Source organism: Penicillium subrubescens (genome assembly GCF_028828155.1).
Source record: "Penicillium subrubescens strain IBT 31985 chromosome Unknown utg000003l_segment0_segment0, whole genome shotgun sequence".
Taxonomy (NCBI): Eukaryota; Fungi; Ascomycota; class Eurotiomycetes; order Eurotiales; family Aspergillaceae; genus Penicillium; species Penicillium subrubescens.
Window position 1 is genome coordinate 673,617 of NW_026643153.1, and position 25,195 is coordinate 698,811.

Sequence of the window (25,195 nt, forward strand, 5' to 3'; positions counted from 1 at the left end):
GGATGTTCAGGCGCGACCCATCGAGAAGATCATCGACGCGAACGAACGACCTGAATGGGCTTCCGGATCTGAATTAGGGCATGGTTGAGGATAAAATACCCAGGAATTCGGGGTTTGGACAGCTGGTTCGATTCGGCCGAGGCAACATGGATCACGATAACGGCATTTTTAGGTCAGAAAGGGGTGCATTGGGAGTTTGAGTACTGCAATAGAGCGGAAGGCGTGCTTTTGCTCTCAATGGTTCGGCCACCTGGCCTAATCATGCAAGAACTACCGCGATGTGGACACTGCGCTGGCCAACAAGAACGTTGACGATGCCTGCCAGGCATGGGAGTACGATGTCTGAACTGCAACAAGGAGCATCCTGCTATTGATCGGTGTCGCTCATCTCCCGCAACGCGACCCTCCTACGACGTTAGAGACAAGCCCACGAACGCTTACGGTTCAACATGACGAGCCAAAGGGCGGAATAGAGGGAGGCCCTCGTCAATGATCACCCAATGCCGAAAAAACGTGTTGTTCATCCATGGGCCGTCTATCCACAGAGTTTCGTATATATGTCAACCACAGCATCTGGTGGCTGTACTGACCGACGGTCGAAAGCGACTCGGCCGCCTTTCGCGACCTAGTCTACATCAACCGAAGGGTCTCAACATCTTCCCACCCATGGGCCCCCTGCAACCATCCGGACCCCACGGTAATCAAAATCTGGGCGGCCTACTCTCGGATCCTTCCCAATATGGGTCTACTCCCCGCCCATGCCATGCACACGCTCGAAGCGGCGTCGGCAAAAACAGGTGAGTCGTACAACGCCTACTTGGACCACTTTTTGATGATCTGTCACTGACCTTTCCAGTCTGCCTTGGGCTAACTCCAGGTGGGGCATTCAAGCTTTATCGTGAGCAGATAGATGGTTAGCACCCGCTCCCACAATCCCCAGACAGATTGGCTAATTCCCTCATGCCAACACGAAGAAGGGTCTCAAAATGACGACAAGCCCGCTTCGACCATATTACAAGTGTTCTACATATGTGATGGGCTGGTGTATTCTCATGTCTCTGCGACAGGTGAAGCTGAGTTACACGCTCTTTTCCAAGCACGCCACCGTAGCGGTTCCTCTCCGTTCAAATTCGGGACTGGCGATGGATCTCTGAATGAGCTGTGATTTGGTTAGTGCTACTCAGGCCCGGATCTGAAAGAGTATTGCACGCAAGTCGACAGATGCCACTAGGAGAACTAAGAAAGAAAGGTGAGAGTCTCCTAATCGGATGCCTTTGTTGATATTGTCTGCCAAGTGGGTTTCGAGCATCCCACCAACACCGAAGCAACAAAAATTATTTTCAGTGAGCTTTGAACCATCGGTTGTTTCATGCATCGTTCGCAAGTGAAAGAGGCCGCAGCATGGAGATAAAATCATTACCACTGCACGTTGGGAATCCTGTCTCTGCTTCGAGGAGACAACGAGGGAATTGTGGCAGCGTATCAATGATATCAAACCCGCCGTGATCGAATGCACAAAATTACACAACCTGGAAATCAAATGTGCCAATATGCCTTCAAAGCAATCAAGTGTGAGCGCTTCGGGCAGAGATCGAAGGATGTGCTTTTGTCACCCACTGCGATGAGATAATGGCCGACGTGTCTCCCAACGCTCCTTCATCGATCCCAATGGGTGATGGGAGTGAATACAGCGACGAAACCCCAAAATACTTTCGGCATGTAGCTGCAGCCAAATAACTCGGCTCTCTAGGCACATCCAAATCGGGCTGATAAAGCAACCCAATCGGGTTAGCGTGACTGAACCAGCCCCTCATCCATTGTTTCTCCCCCCGCTGGTCCACGAGAGGAATCGCTGATACTGCGCCATGCAGGGGCCAAAACCACCCTCTTATCTCACGGGGCGGTTTTGCCCTTGATATTTGACCTTCTTTTCTCTCCAACTTTTCTATTCTCTTCGGATCTGCCCCTACCATCCATCTCCCGCGTCTCTCCCCCATTATCCAGTTGGTCGGCATTGGCCTCGCTTGCTTTCTCAAGTTTCCGGCCGCTCGCACAACAAGTCGCTGTGCCTCACAGTTCATTCCAATTCAAGATGACGACAACAGACATGCGTGTCGGTAACAAGTACCGTATCGGGCGCAAGATCGGCGGCGGCAGCTTTGGTGACATCTACCTAGGCACCCACATCATCTCGGGTGAGGAGATCGCTATCAAGCTCGAGAGCGTCAAGGCCAAGTACCCTCAGCTAGCATACGAGGCCTATGTCTACAAGACTCTTGCCGGAGGTGTCGGCATCCCCTTTGTCCGCTGGTTCGGTACCGAATGTGACTACAATGCCATGGTGATGGACCTCCTTGGTCCTAGTCTGGAGGAACTGTTCAACTTTTGCAACCGCAGGTTCTCGCTCAAGACCGTCCTGCTCCTCGTCGACCAGCTCATCTCCCGCATTGAGTATATCCATGCCAAATCGTTCATTCACCGTGACATCAAGCCCGACAATTTCTTGATGGGTATCGGCAAGTGTTGCAACCAGGTCAATGTGATCGATTTCGGACTGGCCAAGAGGTACCTTGGCCCCAGGACTCACTCTCACATTCTCTACCGTGAGAACAAGAAGCTTGCGGGTACTGCCCGCTACGCGAGTATCAACACACACCTTGGTATTGAGCAGTCACGCCGCGACGATATGGAGTCTCTCGGCTACGTGATGCTCTACTTTTGCCGTGGCTCTCTGACCTGGCAGAACCTGAAGGCTGCTACCAAGAAGCAGAAGCACGATCTCATTATGCAGAAGAAGATGACCACTTCAATTGAAGTGCTCTGCCGTGGTTTCCCCACCGAGTTCGCCGTGTATCTGAACTACTCTCGCTCGCTCCGGTTCTACGACAAGCCTGACTACACGTACCTTCGCAAGATGTTCCGCGACCTCTTCGTCCGCGAGTCCTTCCGGTGTGACGACGTCTTTGACTGGACCGTAGACAAGTATCGGAAGCACGCCGCTTTGATTGTCGACGCGTCCAAGGACAATGGTGACGAGCAGGCACACCTCCAGGCTACGGCTCGCGACCCTACGATGGCCAGTGCCATCGTCAAGCCTGATGAGATCTCGAGCTAGCACCACAATGTTTTTGACTACCGCATGCTTTACAACACCCCGGGCACCAACCGTGTCGTGGGAGACAGTGACAAGGGCTTTCAATGTTAGGCTGCGTTCTGCCACAGAGTAAGCTACTTTAGGTGCCTAAGCGGCTGCTAGTAGCTGCTGGAATCATCACGATGGAATCTGGGCTCAAGGGAGTAATTGTATATCACCTGCCGCGAAACTGGAGATGGGGTTTTTCGGTTCCATTCCTTCGACTCTGCTGCGTGCCCAGATCCTTGTTCACCTAGGAACCTTCAAGACCCCATAGTTCATTGCCGTCGACGCAATATCCTGTTCTTAGTCTTCTCGGAGTTCTCATCCTCCACGTCGGTCTCCATTCATTCGATCCAGTTTCGACTTCAGCCGTTTCAATTCGTCATTGTTCTTCGCCAGCCCACCCTCTCAATCTTCTATGAACGTATTGTCATGTTAATTGAGTCATCGCGGCGAGTTTACCAGAATATTTGATGACGTTTTCTTCTCGGACTTCTTGTACCCGTTCTTATACGGAAACTGCTCATTCAGTCTCAAAGCTATTGATCTGGTGGCTTACTCTAATGTCGTCACATACTTCGAATTGCCCACCTGCCTTCTCTCCAGATGGAGGGAACCGTCGGGGTGGTCAAGAGCCGGCCTTGAATCTTCCTCGCTCGGGGTTCCTGAATCGCTAACGCCACCGCGTTCTGAGTCTCTTCGGCATTCATTAAGCTCTCGTGCACTGTGCCATGCTTCCTCACATTCAGTTGGATTACTCAAATGGTTCTATTCACGACGTGATGGATAGAGCTTCCGACAGCTTTTGCTGTACGATTCATGAGGGCCTCCGCATGAAATGCACTTTGGAACCGTTTGGTCAAAGCTACTGTGGCGGTGGCCCTCCGCTGTGCATCTTGCACACTTCTGGACGTTCTTGCACTGGATTGCCTTATGTCCAGTCTCCTGGCAGTTGTAACATTGCGTCGGCCGGGGTCGGTATTCGAAGGTGCTGGCCACGCCGCATTCTCCTCCAGCGTGAAAGAACCCGTCGGCCAAGAGCCTCCGCGTGTCAGTGCTTTTGGTTAGGTAAACAACCATGGACCCATAGGCGTTAGACCGTTATAGCTTCGGCTCGAATCTCACCCTTCTCGTCCAGTACTGCGGCCTTGTTCACACTGTCCGCTTTGATCGCGTAAAGCTCGTCACTAAGTACCCGGGCTCCCGCGCCGATTTTGGCCTCCGCTACTTTTTTGACCAGCTGGTGTTCGGCTTCAACCCCGGCAGGAAATTCTGGTCGGGTTTGTGTTTTTCGGATCTAGCATGACGGCGCGATAGCGCCAATGCATGTGGTTTCGCATGCTCGGCCCAAGCGGCCCAGACTACCATGTTGTGCTTTGTGATGACAATTGCGCAAACGCTGAGACTGGCGCTTCTCCACGATAAAGCAGGTAAGTGGTCATCAGCCATCCAACGGTCAACTACTAAAGTGGTTCTATAGTCCTCCCCAATGAAGTAGTGCCCTGTGGCTGCCGCCAGCAGTTCGCTCGTCAGACACACCGAATGTGCCTCTTTACCGGTCTGTCTCCCATATCGGCATATTATGCCATGATTGCGTTGAACAAGGATCGAGCTTTTTATGGGGTGCCGTCTGATCGACTATCGCTGTGGTCGTATGAGAGTGTGGGGGGTCTTTCCCAGTAGACTATTCGGAAAGCAGCTTCGCTCTTCGCTCTGCAACATATGACGATCTGACAGGAAGGTACTGGGTGACCCCTGTTACCAGCAGATAAGCGGTATGATCATTGATGTGGAACCTAGCACATTCTATGCTAACATTGCATGTATAGAGGCCTGTAATATCCCTGGTCATTTCTTCTAATGTCTAGTCTCCCTGATACTCTATCCGCCTAACAGTGGCCCATATCCAGGTAGCCTTGCGTTCATGTTCGGTTCATAAGCTACAACCGGCCAAATTCATGGTACCGGCCAGACGAGCTGATCGACACTGCGCCCTGTGCTAGGTGCTCGTCTGTGGCGCGATGACACTGACTGCACCAGTTAACGATCTACCCCTTTCTGCTGAGGGCTATCCGTGGTATCCGTACGTCCCGTCACTCAAGCTACGTGTATCTCCGAGTCTTCACGTGCCAGGTTAGGATTTACTCTCGTTCTCGGTGAGCAGAGCAGGACATCTGGAGCCTCGTCGCTTCGGCTACATCGAGTGAGCTCTCATAGGAGAACAGGTCCGACATCATGCTTCAGCCATCTTCCACGCAGCTCGGATGAGCTAACCCCCAGCACTGTTTACGTCGCAGGATCACTCTCGCCCACCTGCCTTTCATTGTCTCCTAAACAAAACAGACAAGAGACAGCCGATGTCTCGTCGCTGGGAGACTGCAGTTCTTTTGCATGGCAGAGAGCCAGACACCATCTCATTCGTATAGGATCGTTGTAAAGACGTCGAACTCAGGGCCTACCTGACCGAGCACACTTTTACAAACCCAGGGGTTATCGTCCGTGAGGGAGGATGTTGGTAATGTAGACCTTAAGCTGCGAAGATTCTGTCATCACGGCTCCCAATTGCAGGGGTCTCGTAATTTCACAGCTCATCCTATGGGCGGCTGCTACATCAGAGCGTGGGGCCAGGTCCTGATTCCTGGGATGAAAATCTGGCTGTTTTCAGGTCAACTCGGCTACGTCTCTACATAACCCATCTCTTGTGCAGATGACCTGTAATAATCGCTGGTTCTTCTTGGGTGTTGAAATATTTAAACCAACGTTGAATTGTTTAAACGGGTGTTGAAACAGCGTTGAAGAGAATCAACCGACCTGGTCACACCTCGGTTGCACCCGTGGTTCGTCCGTTTCGCCAAGATGCGCCCACCCTTTATCGAATTTTCCCTTTTACAAACATTCATTGTCGGCTTACACACACACACAATTCATTAACGCCCGGCGGCTGAGCCGAAAGGGCAACTAAAACTGATCTATCGATACACGTCCTAATATACATCTGCCGTGTCTCCTTCGAGCCCATACATGGATCCTTGCAGTATATGTCCTCTCAGCTGTCAATATCAAAGGAATCCTTGTGGGTTAGTAAGTTGGTTAGTAGACTGGCTTGAAGGCGCTTCTTTAAGTGTTCAACATCCTATCTTCGGCAGTTGAAGCGCGTCCACCTTTGTGGCACAAGGAGGTTGGTGTAGGTTGGTGTAGGTTGGTGAAGAGGGGGAAGGGTGTCATTGTGTTGGTTGACGTGGTTAGGTGGCGTCGAGTCGGCCCGTGGCGATCGCGAATCGTATTGAGGCTCGCACCGCTTCTAAGTTCGGCATCTATCGCTGATTGTCCGAGGGCGATTTCCCGCCCAGGAAGAAGGAGAGATTGCCCCGGTGAGTTTGACTAGTCTGTAGCAATGCTATTCGTTGTGTGGTCCACTTCCGACATCGAAAGAGGAAGTGTTCCACGGTCTCTCTTGCTTGTCCACATGCACACTGATCCGTGTCTGCAACGTTGATCCGACAGAGATAGCTATTGAGTCTGGCTATGCCAGTCCGGAGTTGGGCTAGTACGCTCGCTTCTTTCCACGATAATCGATCATACAGCTGTCGAGTGTGTTTCCCTGGCAGTGCTGCATCGACTCGTTTCACGTGTCTTCCTACGTTCTCCGGCAAGTCATTGTTGGGAGCTGCTTGAGACCGAGCGATCTTCAGTGTTGTTGATTTCATCCTAGGGGCAGATTTTTGCAGGGCGGTATCCTTCTGGGTCGCGGTCCTGGCTTGCTCTTTGGCTAGACCTAGCAGTTTATTGTCCGCGCTGGTAGGGACCTAGAGGATGTTGATGTGGTTTCCGTTTCTCCGTAGCCTCTTCATCAACTTATACGATTGGCAGACGAACTCCTGGCCCGACTGTTGCCGAGGATTCCTTATCGTGAGGGCCGCTGCTTTGTTACTCGTGAGCAGCGTGATCCTGTAGTCTTTCAGTCCCACTAGTATGTTTAATGTGTGTGCTAGTGCTGCTAGCTCCGCGGAGAATGGGTTTTGCTCTAATCTTGGACCTAGTGTCGTGGAGGAGGTCTTTAGTTTCAGCTTTCGATATCGAGGTGGCTGTTTCTTGATCGCTACCCTAAAACCTACGAGGCCGTTTCGTGCTGAACTGCTGACCGCAACTTGCAATAATCCGCCCGGTACGGTGTGCGAGTGCGGCCTTGCTTCAACATCGCTCTGTATACGAGTCTCCCACGGTGCTAACACGAACGGATTGATGGTTTCTAGAGTTTCTATCTCAATTGTTTTTAGCGTATCCGCTACCTGGTACAGCAGCGAACGGTGGTATCTCCTGAACTTCTTTATGCAGGCTGTACTCTGCGTAGCGGGTGGGTCTCTAGAAGGGTGTGAATGTCCGTCCATATTTTCACGGCCCTTCTCCAAAAACGGTGTTGTGCGGTGGCAATATAAGCCTCTGCCTCCGCTACGCTGGTCGCAACCGTGAGAAATGTCCCGACAATTGCTTGCGCTCCTACCCTTTGGACTCGATTGATCGGTCCGCTAGCCTTATCCTTACAGGCGTGTATCCAGACACTAGAAGCATAGTCTACTACTGGAGCTACTGTCGATGTAAACAGCTGTCGTGCGGTTGCTGGCGTTAGGCCGCGAAGTCGCCGAAGCTCTATCGCTGCCTCCAGGCCTTTAGATGCCGCCCTCGCGATATGTTCCTTATACTTTAGTCTTGTGTCTATAAGAACGCCCAGGATTTTGATATAGTCTCTAGGCATAACGGTCTGTCCCTTGATAGTAAAAGGCTCCTGGTCTGTTTTGTGGACTTTAGGAGCGAAGTGTATAATAGCAGTTTTGTCGGCCTTAAAAGTCGCTCCGCTCCTTTTCTCCCAGTCAAGCGCTTCCGCGATAATTGCTTCAATACCTTCCTGATTGCTCTGCGCCGTTGGTCCGGTCACCCACGCGGTAAAATCGTCCACGAACGTAATTGCCCCTCCTTAGCTGTCGATCTGTCGTTGAACAAGGTCTGCGTTGAAGAAGAGGAATAGGATTGGAGACAGCGGCGAGCCCTGTGGTAGTCTAGCCTGGGGCAGGCTTTGGACCTCAGACAATTGCCCATTGATTTAAATTGTCGCCGTTCTTTCCGAGCAGAACGCCTCAACCCACCGGAGCAGGTTCTCCGGTATACCTCGCGCTTTTATCCTTTAAAGTAATCGTTCTTTGCACACTCTATTGTAGGCTCCTTTGACATCGAAGCTGATCAAGCTCAAAACCCGTCGGCCGCGCCACGCCGTGTAGATTTGCTCTTGCAGAAACACAAGTGCTTGCTCCGCAGACCGCTGTTTTCGAGCTCCGAAGTGGCTGGTCGGGAGCAAGCCGTACGTCTCCACCGCGTGTGAGATCCTTTCTGCAACCACTGACTCCAATATCTTGCCCAGCGTCGCGAGGAGCGAAATTGGTCTCTATGCTTTGGCAATGTTGTAGTTCTCTTTATTCGGCTTTTTGAGCGGTATGATCTTCGCGTGCCTCCACTGCCTTGGCAACGTGCCTTCTTCCAGCGAGGCTTGGAACAGATCAAGAACCCGGTCCTTGACCGCGGGCCACGTCATCTTCCAGACAATCACCGGCAGGCCGTCTTCGCCCGGCGCTTTCCAAGACTTCGCCGCTAACAGTTGCCGCTCTACTTCTTCCATCGTGATCGCTGGCATTTCTACCGGTGCTCTTTCTGGTCTCGTCCCTTCATCGTCAATAAAGTCCGGCAGAGGCGGGAAGAATGTGGTCAGCAATTCTTCTGCTTGCTCCTTGTGATCGGTGGTGGTCGTTCCGTTTGCTCTCTGGAGCTGCGGGACCTTTCCAAACGCTGCGTCGTCTCCTGACTTTAGGTATTTGGCGGCTTTCCATATGTTGTCGTTGTCTGCAAGGAATTCATTCCAGTGCTTTTTCTTTTGTTGCCGGATGGCATCGTGGTATTGCTTCGCTGCGCCTTGGGCCATCTCTTCTAGACGGGGGGCCTTTCGTCCCGCCCGTCGCTCCGAGCGGGCGTGATTTCTCCAATATGTGTATATTTGACGGAGCTGTGTCAAGTCATCTGTCCACCATCGCTTTGCATGTGGTGACGGCTTAGCCTTCGGCGTCAATGCATGCACCGCTTCCCAGACCGCGGACATGAGTCGATCGGTTTTCTGCTGCACGGTGCCCTCCAACGGAGTGGCAGCTATGGTGTTCGCAATCCTAACATTGATTTCTTTCCATGGGGCATTTTTCAGCAGGAGTCGTTCCGGATGCGTTGGCGGCGTCCATGGGGCATCGAATACGGTCTCAATAGTGCAGTGATCCGACCCATGCTCCGTCTTAAGTATGGCACACTTAACCATGGAGTCTGTTAGGTTCCCGGAGGCCAGGATTGTCGGCTTACAGTGGGAGTCGAAAACAGATTCCCCAACGGACACATATGAATTACTTCCCGAACCGTATCATAACACAGCCTAACCTATTTTGGATTGGTCATAATTACAGTGTTTCTAAGAATAGCTATTTTATTTTTTCTGGAACGATTGTGTGACGTATAATACTGTATCTTACACGAAACCCCTTTACTGTGTATATACTGCCCCTCTATGGCCGTCAATCTTCCAGCCCTGGCATCCTTGTCCTCCCAATTATCACCATCTCAAGAATTGTTAAAAGGGGTCTGCACATGGCACCGGAACTACCCCCCTCAAAGCTACGCTTTATTCAAGATATAATACAAAGCCAGTCGCTAACCACGTCTCAAGTGGCAGACGCAGCAGAGTCCTGTGAACGTACGATCAAGCACATCCGCAAAATATTGTCTTCGTACAGTAAGAAGAGTCCTCTACTTCGACGGAGGAATATACACTATTCAAGGACACTCATCGGAATACAGACTTTCAGGAAATTGGTATCATTTTCAGTTCTTTTGTAGATCCTTTTCATGTTTCATCTGCGCTCGCCCTCGATCACTGGACTTAATTAAGGCCCGTGGACCTTGATTAATCTTGCCTCACCCGCTAGTGCTTACAAGATCACCATCGTGCTGCCTAAGGCGTTCCGCGTCCCACTTTCTTAGGGACGAGCGTAAGCTATATAACCGACCTGCCTCCCCACGTCTCACGTAAAATATCTTCCTAAGCACAAAGTTCACATTCATAACCCCAAATCCGATCACCAGAATGGTGTACACCCTTTATGAGGGCTTTGTTCTCCAGACAAAGCGGGCTTTAACCGCGCTTTCCTATATTCTTCACAAAGCCGAGGAGGGGCCCAACGCTTCCTGTCTTCCGTCCTGTCGACTCCACAATGACATGAAATCACTTAGCTATCAAATATTCGCGGCAACAACGCAAACATTACTAGCTCTGGCTAAGCTGACAGACGAATCATTCCCAACGGAAGACACGAGTAAGGATGTTATCTACACATACGCGGAAATGTACGCTCGCATCGACAAGGTGCTCCAGGCCCTCGACACGGTTGACAAAGACTTCATCCTCGAACATTGTGAGGCCGTTAAGCCCACACCTCTGGGGGCTGATATACAACCACTGTCTGGGATTACCTACGCGTGCATTATGCAGGCTAACATCTTCTTTCATGTGGCTACTGCCTATGGCATCTTGCGCAAGGAAGGTGTGCCTCTTGGCAAGGTGGATTATATTTTGCCTTTTGTAACTTCCTGAAGCTTAGCGTTAAGCAAAGGGTTTTACTTAAACAAAGTGCATAGGACCACCTGTACTCTTCCTACGCATTTGGAGAGTATGTGTATTGCTGTTCATCCTCCGAATGACATCAGAGCGCGCAGCCTCGGGGGCCTGGTTGACCTTGTCGCACATCGCAGGAGGGGCATAATGGTAGCGTGTATATACGAGTTTCATATTAAATACAGATATCGAAGTCTCTCAATTGTATTGGAAACTACGAATTCAATTTAGGAAGCGGTCGATGTACTACAGTGGGATCGGGTAGTATAAGGGCTATGGGAGTATCCAGGTGTTAGGGCTTATTGTGAATCCTGTTCTCATAGTTCGAGCTCTTGGGGCTGAGAGATATAGTTAGGGGTCGGCACGAATACAAATCCGTAGGATTTTGAGATATTCGCATTCGCATTCGTAATGTAAAATTTCTGCGAATGCGAATATATTCGTTATACGTGCCGACCCCTAGATATAGTTAGCGTAATACGGGCTGTCGCTCATTTTACACACTATCGAAGCACCTCAATATTCATCCTTCTTGATAGGGTCCGACATACGCTAGCCCTGATATAGAGAAACCAGTACCAGTCCGCATCCCAAACCGCTTACTTAGATAGTAACGTATCTTACAGTACGATCCTCAACGTCAGGCTATGTATTTTACGTGAAACTTCTATTGTGACAGCAAGCTGATATAGTATGGCATTATATGCAAGAATGGGGCTAATCTACCAAAGGGAACCAATCCAACGAACAGGATGAATTGAATTAGTTAAAGAAGAGAAAAAGAGCGGATGGTGCGAGGACCTGTTAAGAGTGTCCTTGCTTACATGAGTTAGGTAAGGCTCATGAAAAGCACGAAGGCCCGATGGCCCGAAACGAGACCCAGAAGTGGAAAATACTTCAGCAGAAAGTGGTATAGCCTGGTTTTAACTGCCGCCCTGCATAGGCAGATGCAGGTAACTTCAGGAACAAGTCAACTTATTGAAAGGATCCAAGAGTGGCGTCGAGTTATTCTTAAAATCAAGCAGGAACGAGGCAGCCACGTTCGTATCAGTACAGTTGATCTCATTGGCCGAGTTCCAAAATATCTTGTGGATCCATTCAGTTTTCTGCCCCCAGGCGTAGATTTCTTGCATGAACTTGGTGCTGTGGTCCCAGGGGATGGGATTCGGACATACTCCATCTTGACGCGGTGCAATCTCGGTAATCCACAAAGGCTTGTCGTTCCACCTTTTGTGGGAAGCGTTGATGTGAATTTTGGCTTCTTCGACGGTTTTGTTATAGACATGGACGTTGTATGCCGAAAAGGAGTCTTGGCAACTGCAGTTTCCAAAGAACTCAGGAAGCCAGTTGAGCTTGTCGAAGGCCGGCACGGGTGCAATGAATTTTGTATGGTTTCCGCGTTTGTGCAATAATGGTTTAATAAGATCGGCGGCTTCTTGAGGGTGCAATACGACTTTTCTCGGGTTCGAGCCATACAGATTGTCGGGCTCGTTGAATGTGAGCATGAAATCTGGCGGATTTGGGCCGTTAACCACGTCAATAGCCTGCTGAACAGACTTGTTGTCGTTGCCTAGCATTGGGATTTGCTTGTCCTCGAGTCCAAAATTGAACGTGAGCCAATTGGAAGCGGAATGGATCTTCTCCCATCGCTGTTTTGTATAGCCACCGTGACCGGTGTTGAAGACAACGTTCACAAGCCCATCTGAGCACTTCGCCGCTGCCCCTTGAATGGTCGATATCCCGAGTATCGACATGGACATCACGAGCGACATTGGAGAAGTCAAACGCATCTTGAATGATTTCTGTAATAGTACCTGATGGCGCGTTGTTCTTAGTTATCAGTAGTCAATGAATGATTCAAGTTGTCAAGAAAGTTTCTCGATGGACAAGACAGAATTTATAGATGATTCAATAGAAGCTCCGGCCACTTCAGGCCAGCAGAGTGAATCACCACCCTGGACATGACGTGGTAGCTCCTCAGTCTATCATTTCTCCTTCTAGAGCCCGTGTTAGCTGAGATGATCAAGATTTCCCATCACTAAGCCCATTACAGGACAGCAGTTGCTTCACCCGGGGTGCCTAAGGCCCACCATAATCCAAGCCACTGTAAGGCAACGACTCTTAGACCTATAAGCAGGGCGGGCTGAATACTCGAGCCAGCTAATGATATCGTAGAACTGCCGATCAGGCGTTCATCCCCTACAGTGCTTGTCTCTTTCCCGGCCAAGGGTTTGCCCCCTATCCCATCGCGACCGTCTGTGCTTCTCTTGTGGTCCCTTCAGGCATTCTACTATGACCAGGGAGTCGTTACGGGAGTCAGCCTTCGGAGCTATGACTGGCGAGCGACGACGAGGGCTGCACTGCATGACGGAAGAATGAGGAGAAAAAGGCAAAACGTGGTTGACGGGAGAGGAGAACTGATAGGCGATCTGGCCGGATTGCCAGATCTACAAGAACAATTCTGTTCCATGTAACAATAGAGTACTATAACGATTACGGTTCTGATGGAACATCAAGACGGTGAGCTGTAGCGATTTCGGAAGTTTTCCCCGAATCAAGTAATAAGAGCATGGCGGTATAGCTGGTTTTGAAAAACTACTATAGCTCTAGGCAGACGCCGGGAACGAATGGAAGAGGCAGCAGAGAGCAAGAACCACGAAAAACACAAACGAGAACCATATCAGCCTACCAGGGTTAGTCCTCTACAGCAACAGCAAGGGCTTCGTCATATCGGAGTTAGGCGAAGACAAAGGCTAGGAGTGAAAAAGGAGAAGAGGAAGGCTGGCGTGGGTCAAGCCAGCGCGAGACCTCCCCCACCCTTCAGAGAACCCGCCCAGAACATTCTGTAGAGATTTACAGAATTTTACAAGGACCGTGAAATCAAATACGTCGTAAGACGCGTACTGCCAAGCAGGGGTTCTTCCTGGCGTAACCCAATACGGTTTAGTATGGTTTCGGGTACAGGCCGACAAACAAAGTGTCTCTATCCACAGGGGGAATCTGTTTTCGACTCCCACTGTAACGCATAGGAAAGTTTATAAATAATCGCTCTTACCCATCTCATTCACTCAGTTTCATTCAGAATGGCAAATCGCATTACCAAGACCCCTACCTTTCAGCCAGGTCATCATACCGCCAAGCTAGCCAAAGCTCTCGAAGATGAAGCTAAAGCAAAAAAACGCGCCCGTCATGAAGATGCGGCTGAATGCCAACCTAAGTCGTCAGGGTCAATACAAATGGAGCCTGAAAGCCATAATGGCAGCAAAGCTATACACCAATCCGATCGAGAAACGGAACTGGTCGATTCTTCACCAGACAAACTGCACCAGTCTACAAGACATGCGAACCACCGGTTAGTAAAAAGGCGAACGTCCATGTATTTCTGTTCCTTAATTCTGATTAATCTTGCTCAGACCTTCGGAGCAAGTGAAGCAAGGTCCCTTCAAAGCTCTATCCAGAAGAGCGAGGCAGATGGAACGAGGCAAAAAGTGGGAAAGCAAGGCTTCTAAGCGGCTGCTCAAACGAGATCTGGCTAGTGAAATCGAAATTCTGAAGAGCGAGATGGAAGATCTTAAACAAATGGTCATCTCTCTCCAGGCCCTCCTGTCTGAGCGAGGCGGAGGGAAGCGAGCCGCTTTCCAAGATGAACTCAGATAGATAAGCCCTGTCGAGGATTTTGGTCGCAATGAAAAACTTCCCTTTCTTCTAAAATTTAACAGTGAGCATCTTCGCAAAGTATGCTCTCCGGTAAACGCATTCATCTAGTCATTGCCTAAATACTGAAAGTGAAAAATGACTGTCAGTGCATTGCTAATGTTTCTAGGGCAGTCTCCAGTAAAGGACGGGTGCAACTCATATGACTGAAGTTCTTGCTCCCCGTAACTTCTGACAATAGTTGCGATGTTATGACCCATCGAATGCACTTCTCCACGATAAACAACAATGCCTTGGAAATAACATTGGATCAGGAACAACGCAAGTATTCGAACAGCCAAGGTCTGGATTGACCGCGCTCCGCTATGAAGTAGGAGACTCGTAGGTGTTTTCGCCGAGTGCTTATTGCACCTAGAAACCGTGCGCATCCAGGGGAATGCAGGGGAGCTTTAGAAGAAACACACGAATGCCATACAGTATCCGAGTCCAATTGTTCAATTCTGCACCGACTGTCGCACTGTACTATTAACAACATACCGAATGTCAATAGAGACTGAATGCATCTAGGCCATTGAGGAGTGCTGTCCTGAATGAGATGATGCGGGCGTCGCGACAATTCTGGGAGGTACTGAATAGAAAAATGAATGAACAGCAGCTCTTTGGTCTAACAAGGCCCTTGGCATTAATTTTTTGATTCATCTACCTAATTGAAAATCCGGGGCAGCCATACTATTGGGAAACGCACGTGACCCAAATCTTTTGGAACTGCGGCAGTACTACTCTGCGGATCGCTCTTTGCAGATCGTCTTGAGTACCATGGATCGTATACCTAGAGAACTTTTCCAAATACTAAATGGATCTCACCGTTGAGTCGTGATGGTCAACTGTTTTGATACGTTAAACGTCAATGTTTAGAAAGTCCTTTCTTCGTAAATGGCTGCTTCAAAGCCATATCCGCGTCAGGGGCAACATCCTCTTGACGCATCTGCCACCAGACAATTCTCATTTTCGAAGTCGCCTCATTGTCGTCGGCTTTCTGTTGTCCCGGAGTCTCGTTATGTGAGGGACGGAAGACTTAGCATAGACTCATAAGATTTGAGAAGAGGGGGAAGCGTTGAACCCCAATTCGCCCGCAAATCCCTGTGTGGCCGTCCAGGCCGGCCATGTAACGACCTCGAGGATTCCCTCTCGCTAGGCATTTTTTAAACGCAATCTTCGTTGTTCAACGCTCGGTTGAACGCGCTTTTCAACGACCGTTGAAGGTGATTCACCGTAAACTTGAATATGAGATGCAACCGCCAAGAGATGGTTCCAAGGATGGCCCAGTCTAGATTCATGCACGCCACGGTTCGAAGTGGGGCACCTGGTGAGATTGTAAACGCATCCTTCAACGGCTGTTGAATCAACTCCACTAGCAGCAAAAATGCAATGTTTACACCTCAGTAAATCATGTCTTCCATAGATTTTGCATACCTGGCAGCTACGAGCATCCGTAGGCGAAAATGCATAAAAGGACGCCCCATGACCTGTCTAGAAAATCAGGACTTCCATCCTCATCCTCCGAGACAATCACGGTCTCGTCTGACTGCAGACTTGACTTATAATTAGTCTTGGCTTTCGCTGGCATGAGCCCATTGAAGTAAGAAATGCACTCTCTCGCAGGACAAGCTCTGCATTATCAAGTGAACTCCGCAGGGACATCTGCGATACCAAGAGACTCCGCAGTGACAACTGCGAAACCAAGAGACTCCGCAGGGACAGCTGCGAAACCAAGAGACTCCGCAGTGACAACTGCGAAACCAAGAGACTCCGCAGGGACAGCTGCGAAACCAAGAGACTCCGCAGTGACAACTGCGATACCAAGAGACTCCGCAGTGACAGCTGCGAAACCAAGAGACTCCGCAGTGACAACTGCGATACCAAGAGACTCCGCAGTGACAACTGCGATACCAAGAGACTCCGCAGGGACAGCTGCGAAACCAAGAGACTCCGCAGGGACAGCTGCGAAACCAAGAGACTCCGCAGTGACAACTGCGATACCAAGAGACTCCGCAGTGACAACTGCGATACCAAGAGACTCCGCAGGGGAAAAGCTGCGAAACCAAGGACTTCCGCAGGGGGGCGCTGCGTCACGAAGTGAACTCCGCAGATAGGAACTGTGATGACAAAATCCTCGCAGGGGGGGCGCTGCGTCACGAAGTGAACTCCGCAGTCTAGGATCTGTGATGACAAAATCCTCGCAGCTTGAGGTCTGCTTTACCAACATCCTCCCTCACAGACCATGAGCCCTGTGTTTGTAAAAGCGTGCTCGATCGGGTAGGACCTGGGGCCAGGGTCTACACCATGATCCTCTAGCGACATGCAGGCACCTCTCCGTGGTGCTAGGGACCAGTATTCAAGTGTTGCTGCGGCGCTTGAAGAAGCCAAGACCTGCACGACTCATCTCTGGGTCCATTATGTAGGCCGGACCATGTAGCCCGAACCATGGGAGAAATCGATACAGTAGCATTGCAATGAAGACAAATTCTCGATTCTGACTTGTCCTAATGTAGAGATAGATCTTGTAAGCTGTCACTAAGATCCCAACATAAGAATGGCACTATGTAGAAATCCGCAAACCACACGGGAAGAAAGAGCAAACATGCAGTGTTGTCTTAGCAAATAGAGACAATTGGATCACAGGCGACCCGTCAGTATTAGAAGCATTTGTTCACGGCGGTGTCTCCTTGTAATTCACGGATATTTAGATGCTTGTTGACGTGTGGACGGTATGGATGGTGTTGACGGTGTTGACGGTGTTGACGGTATGGATGGTGTTGACGGTGTTGACGGTGTTGATGATGAGGACGGTAGGACAGTGTTGACGGTGAGGACGGTGTTGACGGTGTTGATGGTGTTGACGGTGTTGACGGTGTTGATGGTGTTGACGGTGTTGATGGTGTTGACGGTGTTGACGGTGTTGATGGTGTTGACGGTGTGGACGGTGAGGATGGTGTTGACGGTGTTGATGGTGTTGATGGTGGTGAGGATGGTGAGGATGGTGTTGACGCTGCGTTGATAAGCAAAAGTGGTGAAACGTTGAAACTGTGAATCACTGGGCGGTGAACCAGGCTCATCAGCTCATCCCTGGCGCCGCAAATATTTGTCCGTTAGGCACAAGACCCCACCTGCACATGATAGGTTCTATTCGGGACTGTTGCATGAGAGCCCCGTGCGTCGGGCCCACGATATTCCGTGCTGGACAACGCACACACATATCGCCTGGCTTTCCCCTCCCTCGAAAAGAACATCGCCGTTTCGAGGGAGAGCCGGGCTCTCTCCGCAACGGTTTCTTCCCGCCCGCCACGGAACCCCTCATGTACATACCACATATGCTCCCACATAGCTATTTTCCTCCTAATATATACGGAGTGCACGGGGGCCCGCCTGCAGCCCTCACAGCGCTGTAGCCCTCCGTCAACGAGGCCTACATCGCCAGGGTTCAGACCGCAGGTGCCCCGTTTGGGCCAAAATATCTCATTCATCTCCATTTATGCCGGTGTAGCAATGTTTGGAATAGAAGTTACTTTTTCATTTACAGAGTGTACATTACGCGCTTTTCGACAGCAGGCAGGCTGAGACCAGCTTGTCAGGATCGCTTTTATGAGGTCGTACTTGGCTGCCAAACATTGTATCTCACACACATAATTCCACGGTGACGGTCAATCCAATGATTGATTATGGTTGATCCTCCAACGAAGCTTTTTGTTCACGGCAGCACCTGTTGACTCAACGAGCGCACTCACAACAAAAAGTACATTTCTGTGCGGCGACTATTACATGGTTGAGGCGATAGACTGGAGTATTCGGCAGCTCACACTTCGCAAATACACATGTTGATACGAATTGCGGCTTTGCCAATTAGGACCCATTGGTGTTAATTTGCGGTCGCGCTTTCTGATATTAGGAACCACAACAGACACCCTACCAGATCCGATGGGATCCATTAAATCGGCGACTTGGTTGATCTTGATTCTTGAATTTTGAATCGCTCGCATGTTTCTTTGCCGTGTGTTGGGAATGCCATATGCAGATTCACGGCTGCATGATACTCTAATGTGTTTTGGACTTAATGTAACTGCGAAAAATATATCTTGTCCTTTTACGACTCGAACGCATATTATACCCACACCAACGCCTGGAAATGGCCGCAGGTGCAAAGCAATTTAGCAGGACTGCGTGCTTTGAAAACCCTTTGCCTTTCTGAACAACTTCCCTTGGCCTGAATAATCCCAGTTGAGACCAAAGAAGAACATAAACTTACCTGGAACTTTTTGCAATCGTGGGGTGGTCGATGCTTATCAAAGAAAGACTTTATTTCAGTAACTAATAATAACTCTTGAAGAAAACAGTGTGTTTTTTGGCCTACTGGAAATACCCTCCCTTAGGGTCGCATGTTCGAATCCTCCACGCGTCATCATTTCCGAACGATATTTAGATTTTTTGCATTTGATCAGTTTCCTCTCACGGATCTGGCTATTCGGTGTTCAATTTAGTCTTCACTTCTGTGTCGTGTTATATATTGCTCAAATATGACAGCAAAACCAGGTTCGCCCAAGTAGAGACGGCTCGCGTCGCGTCGCGTGGATGCAGCTCGTGTCTCCGCACTTCCACCGATCGCCTCTAGTGTCCGTCATTAACATAAAGCGTCACCAAAAAGATATTTCAATGCCCCTGCTCTCATGGCAAACCCAGTTCAAATATCGGGTAAGCCTATATTCACCTCTCTGACCGGCAAGCCATCGGACGTCAGCTGTCCGCGGAAACAAGGGTCGTATGCAGAGCTAGTTGGATCAAGAGTAGCCACGTAGCGATTGCGGCCTCCTTGTCTTCTATGCGTGGCATAGTGGGCTTTGAGGTTATCGCGACGCAAGAAGCTGCGCTGGCACTCCGGAACCCAGCAAGAATGAGGTTTTCCCGCCAAGTGGCCGGACAGATGACGCTGAAGGCCTTGGAAGTAGCGGAAGCGACCTTTACACCCCGCAACGCTGCATTTGAATTGTCGCCGCTGAATCTGCCAAGGTATGCTGTTGCGACTGTGACTCGAGTATCCCTGGTTGCCACGGATGAGGCGTGTGAATTCCTCAAAGTCGTTCCAGGAGGTCGTCCTCCACTCACTGTCTGGCGTCTCACCAAATAAGGCAATGTCGCTCCTATTCAGCATGGTTACACGACATGACTCGGCAATGGGGTCTCTCGCGAAGACTTCAACTCCAGGCTCTAGGTCAGAGTCGTCTTTGTACCATACCGGATTCTGATGCTGGGCCTGCTTGGCATATGCATGAATGGAAAATTCCATACTGGGCCAGATGTTGCCTAGGAAGCCGATCCAGTGTACTGCGACTTGGCTGTGACCAGCTTGGAGAACAGGCCATTGACAGGGGCCCTGCGAAGGGTAGGAAAGATTCCATTCTGCATGGCTCGATTAGTGATATGCTTGATTCAATCGCTCTATGCAGAGTAGACCGTGACTCCTTACCAGTGTGGTATTCTCCATTATCCTTCGCCAATGGGGGTGCTGTCTTAACCTGTGAATGCATTTGGATGATGGACAGATCCAAGAATCTCTGGACACGATCATTAGCGCCTCGAACAGGTTGGGAGGTATACGCGAGAGGCAAGTCAGCGAAGATAAGGTATTGAATAGCTAGGAAGAGGTAGCGACTAGCGAATGCTGTACTGTACGGGACGTGCAGCTGCTGCAAGTAGATCCGCTTTGCTAAAATCTTGAATTGTGAAGAGAATCTGCTTTAACCGGTTTAGTTCAGGCCCAGTTGCGTGAGCATGAGCATGGAAGGTGACCGTTTCACCGGGGAATTAGTCTGTTGATTCACACTATCAACGTTGACCACCTTAATAACACGCTTCATTGCATGTGCGGCCAGTATTTTGGAGAATTTCTATCTCAGTTCACTGAAACGTACATCGAAAAGGATATAACTTATCATGCAATGTCGCGAAGCATCTAAGCATCTTCCATGATCACGCTCGACCTAATATGGACGCTTCTCATGCCCGACCTGTCGAAGACCATCCAGAGAGTCAGTTCGCAAATGACCACCCTCCGCAAACCTGCCCCGAGAATCAAGACAACCTGCAGATTGTGGTCGATCCACCCTCTGACCCACCTGCTGTGAGTAGGGAATGCACGACCATTTTGATGATTGAGCTGACCACTGCTTGACAGCCCGAGGATCCACAGAGACCTCCCTTGATGGATCAGCCGTTTGAGCCTGCGATGGAAGCTCTCGCACGGCTCGAAAGCGAAGACCCTAAACTTGCGTTCCAAGCCGCGAGAATCGTGGGACTGTATCGGCGCTTGTGGGAGTCATGCACATCAAAGCATACAGAGGGAAGCAAGTTGGCCAAAGCGAATCACGGTCTACGAGAGACTCATCGACATTTGACCGACGAGAGGAACAAAATGTAGTCGCGTCACGATGATCAAATTGCTCGGTTGCAATTCTTTGACCAGGCACTGGAGTCATCTCGGCTTCGACTGTCTGATATTCTCAAGGATTGGGACCGGTACTCCGAGGGGGTCCTAGCTCAGAGCACAGTGAATGATGGGGAGTGAAAGGAACATGGGGGCAGTGGAACGATCATCGTAGGAGATATTTTGGGAAATTCAAGATGATGATAAGACTATAACAGACCCTTCCACTTTTGAAGTCTCTACAGTAGCGTTTTATTGCGAGGGGTCACCGTAAATGATATAACCAATGAATAAACCGCCTGTATCAGCAAGGGTTCACAGAAGCCTTAGCTATGCCATTGTTGTTGAAGAAATCCCTCGTGGCTGAAATCAATGATTGCACATTAACATGTGATTAAGATTTGATCAGCAGCAAAGTCTCCTAAGGGGAAGGGTCTGACCCTAGATAGTGGTAGTAGAAAAAGTGTCACAATTCCCGACACAGGTCTCCCTGTACGGGTTGAGTTGAAATAGAACAACCAATCTTTTGAAATATATAATTAGATTTATGTCGAAAACTGGAAAGACTTTGAAAGTAGGATTAAACATTTCGTAGCCTATATATTGACTAGGTAAGCACTCGCACACAGAAGGCATGAACAAGTGATGTTGGCCATAGCAAAAGCAAGCGATCGCTCACAGGGAATGAGACTCGCACACATAACGGACACAAACAAACAACCAGCTCTTCTTCTATTCTCCTTTTATCGTGCCATAGAGACACTATTTCAACTCAATCACCCTAAAGGCGCGTTTCTCGCTTACCTTCAAAATCTCGACAATCCCATCATTTAAGGCAGCCACAGCTTGCTTGCGGCTAAACAGCTCCAGAGCCTGATCGTTGCAGCACTGGCGCAGTACATCACATTCGGTGGTCAGCCATTCAATTGACCTCTGGAGAAGAGGTTGCTCTTCCTCATCGTATCTTCAATACGGAATCGACAACGTAGCATTTCCACAAGCAGAGATACAAGTCAAGAAGGCCGACGATAGGGGCTGTGAGGGAGTTGTGATAACGCAATATATAGTCAAATTCCGTGGTGAGGCTTGCTGAAGGAGCGGGAGTCTGAATCACCTTGAGTCAGCATTATCATACAATAAGTGGGAGGCTATATAACCTTGTTTCCGCCTGCCGAAATGATTTTCTCAGGTGGTTGATCGTGAATTTGCTCCGGCAACTCGCCGTCAGCCTCTCGGTGTACATATTGTCTTTTGGAGAACCGGAAAGTGGGAGAAGACAAAGGACGTTTCGAAGAGCTCATGGTGTTCGTGTTGCTGGATATAATCTGACTCTCATGAGTGCTTTAAATAGGCAGCAGATCTCTTCATGATATAATATACATAATCTCTACCAGTGCGACGGTAAACTTCATAACGTTGGCGTTCACAGTTTATCAAAGTCCAAATGCTCTCCACGGAAACGATCAAGTTCCATCAACGTTGAGACTTGGCCCGTCGAACCCAGTCTTTAAGTCGATAGCCTCGACCGCGCTTAACTCTCAGATCATTAAACGGAATCTATAGCCACGGAAGAAATCCAATGTGACCTGTGCAAATAGCCACAGGAGGCACGGTTCGGTCGTGTTCGTGTCGGATTTTGTTCCTAAGCTAGGGCTTGACTAACCTCCCCTTGCCGGCACAGGTTCCATAGTGGACGGCGTAGGTCAAGGCACTTTCTCCCTCTCGATTTTGCATCCTAACATCAATATTCCTATGACTGAGTAGAAGTTCGAGAACTTCTATCGATCCATGTTGAATAGCTCTTATTAACGGAGTCTTTCTATGCAGGAAGGTGTTGGCATTGGCGCTATAAAGAAGCATGAGCTCGGCTCGAGCATAATCGTTGTCTCTGGCTGCTAGGTGCAGGAGATTGCTGTTCTGGTGTTGAATGTTGTACTTGAGGATGCTGGGCTGCAATCTGTGGTAAAGATTCTAACATGATTTGCACAAGGAGACTATGTCACGAACGTTTAGCTGAGTGACAACGAGCATGAGAATTTGGTTTGGTAGACTTTGGAGGATTGCCTGCAGGAAATTAGCCAATGCCCTCACGAAAGAATTGAGATTTTTTAACAGCAACATTGAACAGACTATCGTGGAAGATAAGCTCTTATAGACTGTGAGAAGTATGTAGAAGGCGGCAAGTTGTGGATGAGACGAACTTATCACTGCTTTTCTAGGAAGGTTCTGAGACTTTTATATTGGACGCGTCTCCTCGGGACTTCTATTCTAAATAGACAGCTCCTGAGAGCCAATTGTATGTTCCTGGAGACAGTGTCTCTACCCGGGGATTATGCTTGTGAGCTTCAGGGAGCCCTGGATATCCTGGGAGCTCTTCTAAGACGACTAGAGTATGCAAGTGACTTGTGGTGGGGCATAACCCGCTAGAATGCTTGGGCTGCGTGCTATAATGGGCTTAACCTGTTTGTGGTTACCTGCACAGTATCGACTGTCTAATCCGTCTTTATTTGCTATACTGTATCTGTGACAACAATAGCAATCGGTTGTTCGCCTGGTGCTGTGCGATTATTGGTGCTATCTTGATGTACAACTTTAAAGCAGGAGCGTACAGTGGACTAAAGTGCCACGAGAGACGTCGACGCCTTAATAACTGATAACTTTACAATATCCACGAGAAGTCTCGGCGCTAGAGGCTTGTACCAACTAGTTAGCTATTAGAATTCTGGGAATTTACCGTTACTTTCCTGGGTCCAGCGATTGGAGCGTTCCGATTTAAGGAAACCTAGGGATTTAAGGTCACACAAGTCACGGCTGTTCAACAGAAATATCATGGGAAGGGCGTCCAAAGGTATTCTCATTTATGCTTTCTTTGATAGTCTAGAATTGTATCCTCCGGTTTTGTTTATATTAAGTGATTTCATTGCTTCTTGCTCATGACGTATCAAGCTCTCTATTCAGTTTCCTAGTTGTCTCCGAAATGGCTTGCCCACAGAACCTGAACCTCATCGCGGGTGTCCTCAGTGATATCTTCCTATTCCCTATTCATATTTTCTAGTATGTCAGCGTCTACAATGTCGAACTTATGGCCGGCCTAGTCTCCCTTGGTTAGATATTCTCCTCCTGCAATGCCGGTTGAACTTTCAGACGACTAACAGATTCGCATCAAAACTATATGGCCAATGGTGATTCCGGATGGCAACTGATCCTCTAAGATATATTGACCGGTAGTCAAGTTCCTCAGGACTCGATTTTTGAGATTAGCAGATGCTTCTATGGCCGAGATGGTCGTTGCTCCCTCCCCTTCATCCGCGTAAGACCAAAGTTCGAACTTGTCCTCAACGACGTCGTAGCGAAGAGGCTTGGATGTTGCATCGCTGTTGACGGAAATCAGGTGGAGATTGTCTTGTTGAATCGTGGCAGGGAGGTCGTCTGGACCTAAGTAATCCCTAATACAGATGATCCGTATGCTAGCCCACTCCTCTTCAATCAGTTCATATAGTATATTGGCCCACGGTGAAAAAAGTAATTCCGATAATTTTCCACTAAGTAGTTGTGTCGTGTACTCGCGTTCGGACGGGCAAACCACCAGCTAGTATTAGCCTATTGTTTGTTTCTTCGAAAGACAGGATAGAACGGAAGTCTTAGGTCGTGAAAATGAGGGCCGTAACCGGATTAGAGCAAATTGGATACGCGAGAGACACTAATAGTGGATGCAACGGGAAGATGGTACGCTTGTGAATAGATAAGCTTGTAATATTGCATGTCTAGTGAGGAGCCTGACCTTTATATGTTGGCCACGACGTCTTATCTCGCTGAATAGCTCCTGGAAGCGCACCAAAAGCTCCTGAAGACAGTGGGTCTGTTGCGGGGATTATACTTGTGAGCTCTAGGGAACCTTGAAGACCCTAGGAGCTCCCTAAGGATCTCTGCAAGCATGACTGGTGACTTGTTGTGGGTCTATGACTTATCAGAATGCCACAGGGCTGCATAGAGAGGCGGTAGCCTTCGTTCAATTCATGACTATGAAGGCAAGGAGACCTTAGCCACAGAAAAGACACATTCCTTCACTGCGGTAGGCAGCTACGTATGAGAGATGTTGCTAATGAGGTGAATTCGTATGATTTCAGACGAAGCTATACTGGGGTATAAAGGAGTGGCTTCGGCCCTTGGTTGGCATCTCAATTATCTCAATCATTAGAATTGTTACTTATTTCTAGTATATCACAAGTCATGT

At 49.3% G+C, this 25,195-nt stretch overlaps 4 protein-coding genes across 4 annotated transcripts; 3 read left to right on the forward strand and 1 right to left on the reverse strand.

Moving 5' to 3' along the window:
- Positions 1 to 2,092: 2,092 nt before the first annotated feature.
- Positions 2,093 to 3,115, forward strand: N7473_004365 (casein kinase 1 family protein; the record flags this gene model as incomplete). Its single annotated transcript, XM_057150305.1, has 1 exon — positions 2,093 to 3,115. The coding sequence occupies one exon, from the start codon at positions 2,093 to 2,095 to the stop codon at positions 3,113 to 3,115; it is 1,023 nt and encodes a 340-aa protein (XP_057010415.1).
- Positions 3,116 to 10,304: 7,189 nt separating this feature from the next.
- N7473_004366 (DUF1993 domain-containing protein) lies at positions 10,305 to 10,811 on the forward strand (the record flags this gene model as incomplete). The annotated part of the gene is made up of 1 exon (XM_057150306.1): positions 10,305 to 10,811. One exon carries the CDS (start codon positions 10,305 to 10,307, stop codon positions 10,809 to 10,811), a length of 507 nt encoding a protein of 168 aa, XP_057010416.1.
- A 980-nt stretch (positions 10,812 to 11,791) lies between these two features.
- On the reverse strand, positions 11,792 to 12,622 carry N7473_004367 (uncharacterized protein; the record flags this gene model as incomplete). The annotated part of the gene is made up of 1 exon (XM_057150307.1): positions 11,792 to 12,622. The coding sequence occupies one exon, from the start codon at positions 12,620 to 12,622 to the stop codon at positions 11,792 to 11,794; it is 831 nt and encodes a 276-aa protein (XP_057010417.1).
- Positions 12,623 to 13,915: 1,293 nt separating this feature from the next.
- Positions 13,916 to 14,489, forward strand: N7473_004368 (uncharacterized protein; the record flags this gene model as incomplete). The annotated part of the gene is made up of 2 exons (XM_057150308.1): positions 13,916 to 14,184; positions 14,246 to 14,489. The coding sequence occupies 2 exons, from the start codon at positions 13,916 to 13,918 to the stop codon at positions 14,487 to 14,489; spliced, it is 513 nt and encodes a 170-aa protein (XP_057010418.1).
- Positions 14,490 to 25,195: the final 10,706 nt, after the last annotated feature.